The sequence below is a fragment of the Lactuca virosa genome, chromosome 5 (genome assembly GCF_052849685.1).
Source record: "Lactuca virosa cultivar CGN04683 chromosome 5, Lactuca_virosa_CGN04683_v6, whole genome shotgun sequence".
NCBI lineage: Eukaryota > Viridiplantae > Streptophyta > Magnoliopsida > Asterales > Asteraceae > Lactuca > Lactuca virosa.
Window position 1 is genome coordinate 287,005,081 of NC_136430.1, and position 12,059 is coordinate 287,017,139.

The 12,059-nt window shown below is 34.1% G+C and overlaps 1 protein-coding gene and 1 long non-coding RNA gene across 2 annotated transcripts; one reads left to right on the top strand and one right to left on the bottom strand.

The window, feature by feature from the left end:
* The first annotated feature begins 386 nt into the window (after positions 1 to 386).
* LOC145111353 (uncharacterized) lies at positions 387 to 8,190 on the top strand. The gene is made up of 4 exons (XR_013710250.1): positions 387 to 570; positions 740 to 819; positions 1,819 to 2,189; positions 8,159 to 8,190. It is a non-coding gene; the product is annotated as an uncharacterized LOC145111353 (long non-coding RNA).
* A 1,932-nt stretch (positions 8,191 to 10,122) lies between these two features.
* LOC145112866 (uncharacterized) lies at positions 10,123 to 11,820 on the bottom strand. The gene is made up of 4 exons (XM_079048985.1): positions 11,190 to 11,820; positions 10,897 to 11,072; positions 10,400 to 10,819; positions 10,123 to 10,260 (listed from the first exon to the last, which is right to left on the bottom strand). Exons 1-4 carry the CDS (start codon positions 11,818 to 11,820, stop codon positions 10,123 to 10,125), a joined length of 1,365 nt encoding a protein of 454 aa, XP_078905111.1.
* Between the last annotated feature and the right edge of the window lie 239 nt (positions 11,821 to 12,059).

Sequence of the window (12,059 nt, forward strand, 5' to 3'; positions counted from 1 at the left end):
CCGAATTGTTGAAGCCATTCTCAACTGACTGCATTTGCAATGTAGAACTCTCTAGTCTTTAGTTTCTCTAGTTTGTTCCGTCATTCCGCTAATACCGTCGTAGAAACCACCTCGGGAAAATTATACCAAGGGAAACCTGCATGTTCTTGTGGGCCTTGTTGATTTCTCTGACCTCTCTTCATCTTTCTGCACAATTGAACAACAAAAGATAAAACCAAACACCAAGAGAGATTAAATTAAAATTCTTTGCAAAAACTGGGCTCACTGAACATCAAACACGAACACGTCGTGTTTGATGAACAGTTCGGCTATCAAGTTTTCATTCGAAACCATATTGACCAAATTAACATCAAATAAGTCTAGGGTTTGCTTAAAACACTGGGATGTACACTTGAACATAAAAAAAATTCAAACCAAAATGCCCTAATTTCCTAGTTTAACCCAATAAGCGATTGCTCTGGGTTTCATTTGGGTCGTTGCATCTTGCTTGCCTTACGATTGAAAAAAAAACCACCGTTTTCATACAGTGCTTCACAAGGAATGACGGAAGGTTTCAGGAGCAATCCTCAGGTAATCCCCTTGGGGTTGTCGCAAATTTTAGGCCTTCTGAATTGGACACTAAATGTAGATGAGATTAGATGACATAACTTATTTACAAACACTTTGTTTGAATTCTTATTATCTTATCTTCTTATTGTGTAGATTTCTTTTATACCATACAATGTATTTTTGATTGCAGTATCATATGCCACATGTTTAAGATCAAGAAGGCAGAGTAAATCAAAACAGAAGATTCTTTGTACCTATGGAGTGCTCTTGGTCAGAATCAGTGCATATTATAAGTTATAACAAATTGCATTGCAAATTCCATGAAATTATTTTTGTTTCGTGTCTTTTCAAAGATTGAAAAGATGGAGATAAGATGAATCTATTTGTTGAACAAGAACCATGGGTGGAACATCATATTGGGATGTTTTTTTAATTAACTAATTACTAATCTGTTAACTAACCATGGGCGGAGCTTATATATGTCCAGGGGCTGTGGCCCCCCTATTTTTTTTAACAATTAGTCCATAACTATTTAAAAAGTTACATATTATACCTAAAACTATAAAATTTGACTTTGGACCCCCTGTTCTACAATTTTTATACATATTCTATTTTCGGCCCCCCCAAATCAAAACTTCAAGCTCCGCCACCGTTACTAACCAACTCATATTGATTTGCAGTAGCAGAAACTCTTTTATTATTTGGTTGAATTTTTTGTTCATGTGTGTCAATTTTTTTTTTTGAATATTAAAGGCTGTTGGATACCTTGATTGTGCTGGAAGGCACATACTTTCTCAGTTGCCTCCTAAACTCTCAGGTTCATAGATTTTTATAAATTTTAGTCATGAATGTGTTTTATACAAATTTAATTTTATAAAATATTGGTTTTTTTAGGAGAGAGTGGAATTGTAAGTTGTTCCTATTGAGTTTCTCGGTTCTTTTTGTTTTTTTTTTTTTTTTTTTTTTTTGATAAACAAGGATTTTTTTGGGTCATTGCTATTTATTCCCATTTTTAACCCACTTCATTATCTTTCTGCTTATTTTTTTCCTTTCAAATGGTTGTAAGTCTCTATCATGTCTGCAATTGCTTATACTTTTTGAGAAGATGCATAGGCAAGCTGTCATTAAGTATAGTTGGTTTTCTGTTAACGGATTTTGGAATTATAATCTTTTTGAAGTGTTGTAGCATATCTTTCTCACTGCTCCACTTGCTCCTATAAATACATCAGTTTGTACTTTTTTTTTATCCTTCATTGGTTTGTTTTTCAGGTTCAAGTGGTTGGATCAAAACAATCTAAGCTTCAAATGAAGTTATGCAAAAGTATTTTTGGTAAGGTGTTTATAAGTGGTCGTGTTTCTGGTGGAGGTACGTTTTCCTTACCAATCATTTTCATTTATCATCTTCTAAAATTGGATTCGACTAACTTTTTTTTCTTTAATTCTCTTTGTTATAGGTAGCTCTTAAAATTTACCATAAACAAGATTCCATTCCCAAACTCCTTCTGATTGATTCCAAAAGCTCCAATATCAACACCATGAAAGCATTACAGACTATCATGCAAAATGTCCAGAAGGTTCAATCCTTGGAGAAAATATCTATCTAGCTCCCTTATTTTAATTGTGGAAGCCAAGTTTTGAAGGTAATTTCTAAACCCTAACTTAAAAGTTTTGAATAAAGATTGTTGGATGGTTTCTTGAATTGGTGATTAAAGCTTAAAACTCATGAGATGTTATTGAAGCTGACAAATTTGAGGAAAATTTATGCACTAAGCTGGAAATGTTGAATTTTTCTGAAGTTGGAAATTTTAAGTATTTAGATATCATATTTAAAGCTACATAACTTCATTTATAAACATCCAAATTAAATCATTTTTTAGACAAAAATGTAATCGGGAATGAGAGGAAGTGCAGCAAGTTGATTCGACTAATTTGGAGATCGTATGTAAAACCTACAACAACTTAAAGTTGGCCACAAACTAACTTTTGGTGCTATCAAAATTGTTCAGTTGACTTTTGTTGACTTTTTGACAAATTTGAAAATTTTAAACAAAATTAATAGAATTACGTTAGCATAACTTAATAAAATATGAGATGCAAGTTTTAGCCAAAGTATGACAGGTTTTGGTTGAGAAAATGGAATTTTACTTAATTTTAAAAACGACTGAAATTGTCCGCATGTCATAAAAGAACAAAAACGAAAGACGTTGATATCTAAATATTTTTTATTACGTAGAAAAGATGTTGGAACCAGAAACTTAATAACATGACATGTTAGAACCTGAGAAAAAACATTTATGCAAAGTAGGATGCCTGAATGAGAAAATGGTCAGAATGTGTCGATATGAAAAATAGTTTAAAAGGTTCCATGATTCTTTATCCGTATCTTAAACGCCATTTTTACATTATTGGGTTAGATAACATTGAGTAAACACAAGAATGCATGGTATTTGGAATAATTTATAAAAATGGGACAAAAGGGCAAAAATGTCCAAAATGGGCATTTTGCTTTTATAAAGCCCATGTTTGGGCCAGTGGCGGAGCCAGGGTCAAAGTAAAGGGGTATCCTGGAAAAAAAAATTGTTTAATATACAGTAAGAAAAAAAATAAAGCCGCAATTTCATTAGATATAAAGTTCAATTTCCATAACAAAGTTACGTTTTAAAGTTCACATCTTCGCTCTTTCATTTTACGAAAGCGAGTAATTACATTTTCAGTTTTAACATTCTCTAGTGCTTCCTTTTCTACACTACAAATTAAAGCACCATTCATAAAATCGTCACCTATTCTATTACGCAAATCGGTCTTTAAGAACTTCATTGCAGAAAAACATCGTTCAACAGTTGCGGTTGCAAAGGGTAAAACCAAAGTTAGTTTTAATAATCTATAAACCAAAGGAAAAGAGAGGTGTTTCGTGGTTTCCACCAACAAACCAAAGTTAGTTTTAATAATCTATCAAGTTGCCCATTAAGTTGCGCCCTTTCTGAATCGTCAAAATCGTTTTTGTATATCTCACTTAGCTTTAACAACTTTGTTTTATCAAAACTAGAAAATGAGTCACAATGACTCAAAGCCGCCATATTCTCCATCAACTCCGTACCAACTTCACTAAATCTATCCCCAAATTCTTGAATTTGCATATCTAAAATCATGTTAAAAATCACAACTTCAAAATGATGTTGATTAGTCTTATCGGTCATATGCTTGTGTGGAGTAACATAATATTCTGACATGTCCACAATTCCAATACTATGTTTTTCACAAAAAGTACATACTTTCTTCCAAATTTGTGGAAACCCATCTTTTCTAAAAACTAGTAATGCTTTCTTTGTCAATTTTACTAACGAAGCCACTTCCAAAATATTTTGATCTTTTTTTTTTTGAAGATGCTTTGACAAGGTATCTATGAGGCATAGAATCTCCAACATCAAGTGTAAAAGAAACACGAAATCAAGTGTCTTGAAATATGACAAAATACACTTTGCTTGATTACCATTACATAAAGTAGACCCCTCCTCTTTGACATATTTAAGTACCGCAACAACTTCTGCAAACAAATTCACCAAACTTACAATTGTTCTAAAATGTGAACCCATCTAGTATCTCCAGCTCGAACAAGAGAAATCTCTTGATTTAACCCTCTTCATGTTTCAGTTTCACCAATACCAATTTCAGATGCCACTCTTTCTTTTTGCATCTCTCGTATCATATCTTTTCTCTTACAAGACCCACAAACGACAATAACCACCAAAGCTAGTTGTTCAAAGAAATCTTCAACATCATCGTGTTTCTTTGCAACCGCCACAATCACTAATTGAAGTTGGTGTGCAAAACAATGTATATAATGTGCGGAACTATTTTCATTTAAAATCAAAGATTTCAAACCATTGAATGCACCACTCATATTATTTGCTCCATCATAACCTTGCCCCCTCACATATATATTTAAAAATAATAATAATAAAAGCTATAAGAAATAAAAATAAAACTAATATCGTATTAAAATTTAAAGGAATAAATATTTTATGATTATTTGCTCCATCATAACCTTGCCCCCTCACATATATATTTAAAAATAATAATAATAAAAGCTATAAGAAATAAAAATAAAACTAATATCGTATTAAAATTTAAAGGAATAAATATTTTATGATTTCTCACCTGAGCCATACTAAAGTTGTTGGAAAATACAGTACCGATGGCGGCTTTAAGAGTCAAAGAAGATGTATCCAACCCGTGAACAACTCCAATAAATCTTTCCTTTACAATCTCAAGTCTATCGACATATCTCAAAACTATAGCCATTTGTTCTTTTTTGGAAACATCGCTTGACTCATCAACTAAAATAGCGAAAACATCTTTACCAATTTCATTACAAATAGACTTGATTATCTATTTTGAAAAGCAATTGATAATATCTTTTTGAATCGTCGGAGAAGTCAACTTTTCATTTTTTTGGGGCATTTTCTAAAGTAACTTTAAAAATCTTCTCATTATCTTCTCTAATCAAAGATAAGACTTCAATGAAAAGTCCTTTATTATTAGATTTTTCTTTCTCATCATGTCCACGAAATGGTAATGCATTTTTCAATAAAAATCTACAACTACGAATTGTAGCACGTAATCGAATTTCATAATTACTTTTTTCAAGTTTCGTTCACTTATGCAAGACTTCACCAATAGATTGGTTTTTTTCTCAATAGCAAATCACACTTTTCTTGGGCCTTATGGTGATAACTTTGAATATTAGTCGTATGTTTTCGGAATGGGCTTTTTTTACTCCAATTGTCAAAGCCTGTGGTTATAAATGCATCTCTTCCACCTTGTTCCTCTACCATGTCTCCTAACAAGTAGCAACAAAAACAATATGCCTTCTTATTTTTTATGCTATACTCTAACCATGGAAAATCAGTAAACCATTGCACAACAAAAACAAAACGTCTTAGCTTATTACTAAATAAGGTATATTCAAAACTATGCCCCTTTGGTTGACAAGGCCTTTTAATCAAATATGCCCTCCTTATTTCATCCCTTTGATTAGGATTATAAGATGTTATCTTTGGCCTATCCCCCGGATCCGAAGGAAGATCATCCAAATCAAAAGATTGTCACTTTTGGTTTTTGAGTAAGTTCATTAGATTGTGCTTCTTGTGGTTTTGGCATAGGTTGACTAGTTTGTGGAACTTGATTACTTTCATTAGCCCTGTTTTTTTTTTTTGGAAGTTCATTCACCATTGTTGTCTCCAACATCTAAATGTCTTTTGAAAAAACTTTTAATAGAAACCTACAGTTAAAACATATGAACTATAAACTTGATTTCAATTTTCATGTTTCAACAACAGTCAACAAGTAACAACCTACAATCAAATTAGCAATTATCAAGATATATCAACTATGAACTTGATTTCAAGTTTCAACAACAAATAACAATATACAATCAAAAAATATCAACTATGAACTTGATTTCACGTTTCAACAACAAATAATAATTAAGTATTAACCCTAAGTCCCTAATTTAACAAAGTTACTTGTTAATTTCTAATTTTTCAAACATAATCACAAAAAATTGGAACTTGAATTAACCTAAATACATTATATAATTGAGTAATTGGTTATACTAACTTGTTTCATCGTGATGGAGGAGGAGGTGGTGGCCGGAATTCTCCCTCATACAAGCCACAGGCGACGTCAATTGAGACGAAAAGGGCTGCAAAGTCGAGATTGGTTGAAAATTGAGAAACAGAAGACGAGCTGGAGTCGACTATGGAGTGTCGCCAATGAGAAATTGAGAATTACGTCCGATTTTTTTTCATTAACTATTGGCCTTAATACCTGTTTGTTTCAATAAACTAGTTAATGTGGGCTTAAAAATTTTGGACCATTTAGGCTAGTTTGTATTTTGGACCATTTAGAAATAACCTCAAATATTTTAGGGAAGCCCAATTTTTTTTCCGTTATAAAACCGCAACATAAAACAAAATTTTCCAAAAAAATTAACACTACTAAAAAAAATTTGAGGGATCCACATAAGATCCGCCAATGGTTTGGGCTAAATGCAAGTTTTGTTTTTTTTTTTTTTTTTTTTTTTTTGAAAGTCCATGATTTGGCCGAATGGAAGTATATACCTATTTTTCGCTTCAACAAAGTATGTCATAGTTTCTCCAAGTCTCGGGTGGTATATTGCTATTTACTTTATGTTTCTTGAAATGGAACATTTTCATGTCTTTGTAATGATCTATCATATGCCCTTATTTTACTGTTTTATAAAACTTTTAATCCCTCACAATTACATTATTAGTAATGCATCAAAAAAAAATATTTGAATTATACACTATGTATTTCTGGGAACACTTTGTAAATCTAACTCCTGCAACACGGAGATCCTTCCCAAGTTTGTTTATAATTTCTTATTTTCTTAATTGTGACATTGAATGAGAAATTGAGACTATCTTTTTCATTTGCATAATTGCATGCACTTCTTTTTTGGTTTGTTATTAATTTTTGTTTATTTGTTGTTACAATGATTTTTGAAATTTCAAGAGAAAAAATAGAGAAAAACAACTAGACAACTCTACCATAATGTGTTTTCGTTCGTTACTATTTACTAGTTATTTTTTATATTCTTAATAGTTACTTTGTATCTAAAAAGGTTAAAAAATGTATTTTTCATAAATTATTTGATTTCCGAGAATTTGGGCCAAAAGCTTTAATTTTTCTCTCGTTCCAGCCAACTACATGAATAGATATTTTTGAAGGATGGTATGTAGTTTCATGTGAACAACTTTGGGAAATAAAGTATATAAACATCTCATCTCGTGTATATTGGTTATGCATGCATGGATCTTTGTAAGTAGGTATGAACATACATAACACATATACAACTACATATATGTATGTAGGGATGTGTGTTTTGACCGAATATCCGAACCGAAACCCGGACCGGACCGACCCGAATAAGTTATTTGGGTCGGTTCTCGGATATCTATTTTTGCTCAATTCGGGTTATTCGGTCCGGGTTACCCGAATAAATGTTTAATCGGGCAAAAAAGACCGACCCGGAAAATGAATAGTCACTTGAACCGAATAACCCAAATAAACTGAAATAACTTGAATAACTCAAATAAACCGAAATGACCCGAATAACCCAAATAAGGAAATTTTATATTTAGTTCAAGAAAAAAAATATATTAAATTAATATTTATTTTCTTGAACTAGATATAGAATTTCCTTATTTGTGTTAGGGAAAATGACGTATAGGCCCTATAATGTTTTTAAGGTTTACCCATTTAGCCACTTAATTTATTTTGTGGTTTAATAAGGGAACGAAGTATCTGTTACGTATCAATATAATCTCTTTCACCTATTGTATCCGGTATACGTTGCCACATAAACCTAGCCTAACACGTAAGCAATGACATGGCAATAATTTAAAGCGTCGAACTACCGCAACGACGTCGTATTGAAGGCGAATCGTAAGGAGCAAGGATCGACTGTTCAAGCGCCGCCATATAAAATCAAGACTTCCGTGACCTAAAATGGCACATCTGCAAACTTCATTACCCCAATCTCGTCTCTAAGTTTACTCCAAAATGCCTTTGATTGCACATGCAGAACACAGCTGGTCTCCAAACTACCGCCGTCACATGGATGAGAATCATTCGAATGGTGTAACCAACGAAGACATGGCCATCAATCTACTACAAACCCATCTGGAACTGTCTCTTATACGGGAGGACTTCCAAGACCAATTGCGTGAGCTCCGTCAGGCAGTTAATCGAGACTTGGATGCCATGAACCGTGAGGTCGATGACGTTCGCGCTAGTCAGTTGGATATCTCAAATATCGTTGCTGATCTTAAAAATCATTTCATTTCTCTGCAAGGAGCATATGTGAAGATGGTCTTCCAGCACAACAAACGTAAGAAGCTGAAGTATTGTATTGGGATTGTTGGTGTTGTTACTGTGTTTGTGGTGACCTATATGTTCTTTAACTAAAAAAAGTTGTGTAGGTTGAAGCATTTCAGTCCCGGGTTTGTGTTTTGGTGTGTTATTTATGTTGTTTAGTGTCAATATTAGTAGTAGATTTTGTGTATGTTGCTGGTATTAGTTTGTGATGTTGGTGTGTAGATTTGGTGGTGGTGTTGCCTGGGCTGCTGATGGTCATCGTTTTTTGATGAAGTTTTTTGTCGATGATCTATGTAATAGGTTATTCAATAGCAGAAAGTGATGTAAACAAACCCATGGCTGAAATGTGTTTTAATATGTTATTATTAAAAAAATTGTCTTACACCTGTATCTGTATGTGTGCATGAAAGAAAGAAACATTTGGGGATTATATATGTTTCAATAACTTGTTCCTAAGCCAATCATGTGGATGTCCATCGACTGGGACGGGACCACAAGCCAAAGCAAAATGAATATACCTTTTTAATGCACATAGACAGGGACCACAAATGGTGCAGTTTGGGAAAATGGACAAAACTAAACAATACCTTTGCACACGATGCATTGTGTCTGCTTGTCTGCAAACCTTTTTCGGAAAAAAATAGGGAAGTTTTCTAAAGATGGACTTTTTCATGTTGAATGGATTAAGTCACAAGTACCCTGTTTTTGACAATGACTTAATTACCCCCACACCCAAAATGGTCAATTTACAATGACTTAATTACCCCCACATCCAAAATGGTTAATTTACAATGACGTAATTACCCCCACACCCAAAATGGTCAATTTACAACGACTTAATTACCCCCACATCCAAAATGGTCAATTTACAATGACTTAATTACCCCCACATCCAAATTGGTCAATTTACTTTGTAATGACTAAAATGCCCATACAACCCCTACATATTTGTGGCACGGGACAACAATAACATACCATATAACAACTTACCACACAACAAAACAACATAGTAGACCATAAAAGAACATACATAGATCATTTATTTATTGCAACACACATTCACTACAAATAACAAACAATTATCTAATCCAACTCCATGTCCGTTGCAAGACTGCTACCTTCACCTCCCACATATTTTGCAAGCTTCATTTTAATGATTCTTTCTGACTTTTTTCGTTTGTTAGGCGGTTTAACATGCTTAACTTGATGAACACGAGCATTGACCTTCACCCCTTCCTTACCAGTCCTCTCCAAAGCATCACTAGCATCTACCATTACCTCATCATCCCCATCCCCTGTGGCAACATTTACAGACTCCTGCGTAGGTATAGTTTTTTGTTTCTTTGTTCCATTTTGTTTGGATGTCCCTACACCTTTACTACAAGTAGCCTTGTTGTGTCCTTTCTCCTTACATATACTACAAGAAACTTTCTTCCCTGCCTTGGAGACAGTGTGTTTTCCCATCCGTTCAGAAGCATCTCTTCTTCTCTTTATTGTTGGCCTGCCTGGCATACGTCTTTTCAATGGAGGCAAAGGGGGTATCAAGTAAGTAGAAGGCCACATATTTTTTTCCATTCATCCCATGGATTGGCTGTTTGTAAGTATTATGGTATAATGCTGCCAAGTACATTGGATCTACATATGGACCATCAGGTGTGATATTAAAGTTGGCTAAGGTGGCAACTGAGTGTACGCAGCCATATCCATTAAGTTGCCATAGCCTGCAGCTGCATTCCTTTTTTCAACATCAACAGTAAACGCCTCGTCCATTTTCCTTGCCTCAAATTTCATCCCCCCACAAGATATGACCTGCTAATTCCTACATATATAGATGAAAACCGCAAATATCATGAGATGTGAAGAGTAAGGTACTAATGTAATTGGATAAATGTACAAACCTTTGCTTAGTCTGGAGCATATTCAACCGTATTTTGATATTTGGACAAACAGAATAACGATTCCATCCTTGTCTGGTTAGTTTCATAGTCACCATCCTTTGCATCACATATATACGAATGTCCTCTAACATGCTTATTATTGGTTTCTTCCAGGCATCCAAAATCACACTATTAAAACTCTCTGAAAAACCATTCTCTACTGACTCACAAGAATTATGAACTCTGAAAAAAGCCAAAGACCAAGTCTTTGGATCTCTATCCATAAGATGCACAACTGCTTCCGGATTTAATTTTCCAATCTCTTTCATAAGTACATTAAATTGTGCTTCAGTTGTTGCCTTGCTCGCTTTCCAAAACAGATTTTCAAACTTGGATCCACTAAATCTCTTTCTAAAATTCGCGTAGATATGTCTAGCACACTGCCTATGTTCGGATGATGGAAATACTTCCTTTACTGTCTCAATCAAACCCTACATAAGTCACATTAATGTTTGAAATTAGAATAACAATTAGTAATTTTACAACATGCACTAGTTTTGAACCATACCTTGTGTTGATCCGAAATTAGAACCAAACAATATCCATCATTCCAACATTGCAAATCTTCTGAAAGAGTTTCTATGAACCATTTCCAATTCTCTTTGTTTTCCACACAAACAACTGCCCAAGCAATCGGGAATATTCCATTGTTAGCATCTCTACCCACAGCACAAAGCAACTCCCCTTGACAAAAACTTTTCAGAAAACAACCATCCAGGTTAATGATCCTCCTACATCCTCCCCTCCATCCCTCTTTTACTGAAGCAAAACATATGTATATTTTGCTAAAATAATTCTTACCATCAGGCATTGAATCAACACAAATTTTAACTGTGGATCCAGGATTTGATCTTCTAATCTCCTCACCATATGACCATATTCTTGCATAATTTTCAACTATTGTGCCTTCAGCTAGAATCAATGCATACTTCTTGGCTCGCCTACACTGACTCATACTCACATTAATCCCAAAAGCGGTTTTTACCTCCTCTCTAAGCAATCGGACGCTCATCTTTTGACTGTTATAAAATTGGTGCTTAAAGTGGGTCCTTATCCATTTGTAAGTCACAATTGATCTGAATTTGAAATTTTTTGCACAATTATGCTCACCGATAAGAGAATTTATCTGGAAAGACTTATCCACACTCATCCAAGAACCCCAAAGCCTAAAAGTACATTTTCCATCACAATATTTGACAAGTAATTGTCTAGTATCATTCTTAACAAAACATAATTGATAACCATTCACGACGACATAGTTACAAAGCATGTGTTTCAATTGCTTAGGACTCTCAAACCTCATACCTAAAACAGGTTCCTGCTCCTTCCAATTGAGCTTATCATTGAAAATGTTTGGCAATTCGGGATAAACATTTTCATTGTCACCCATGTCTTCTTCTACTGCCTCACCTACACCTGCTTTCTCACCCATGTCTACCTGAATCTCATTATCCTTTATAAAAAAAATGAGTCTTCTGATGGTCATCCTCATCGTCATCGACATCCTCATCCTCGTCGTCATCATCGTCGCCATTCGCTTCCTCATCGTTTGTGTCACCCACATCTCGATTCCCTGTTGCAACTTCCTTAACCAGTCCTGCACCATCAAGTACTTCTTCCTATACGTTACCAACAAACTCGTCTTTGTGTTCATCCAACCATTCATGTATG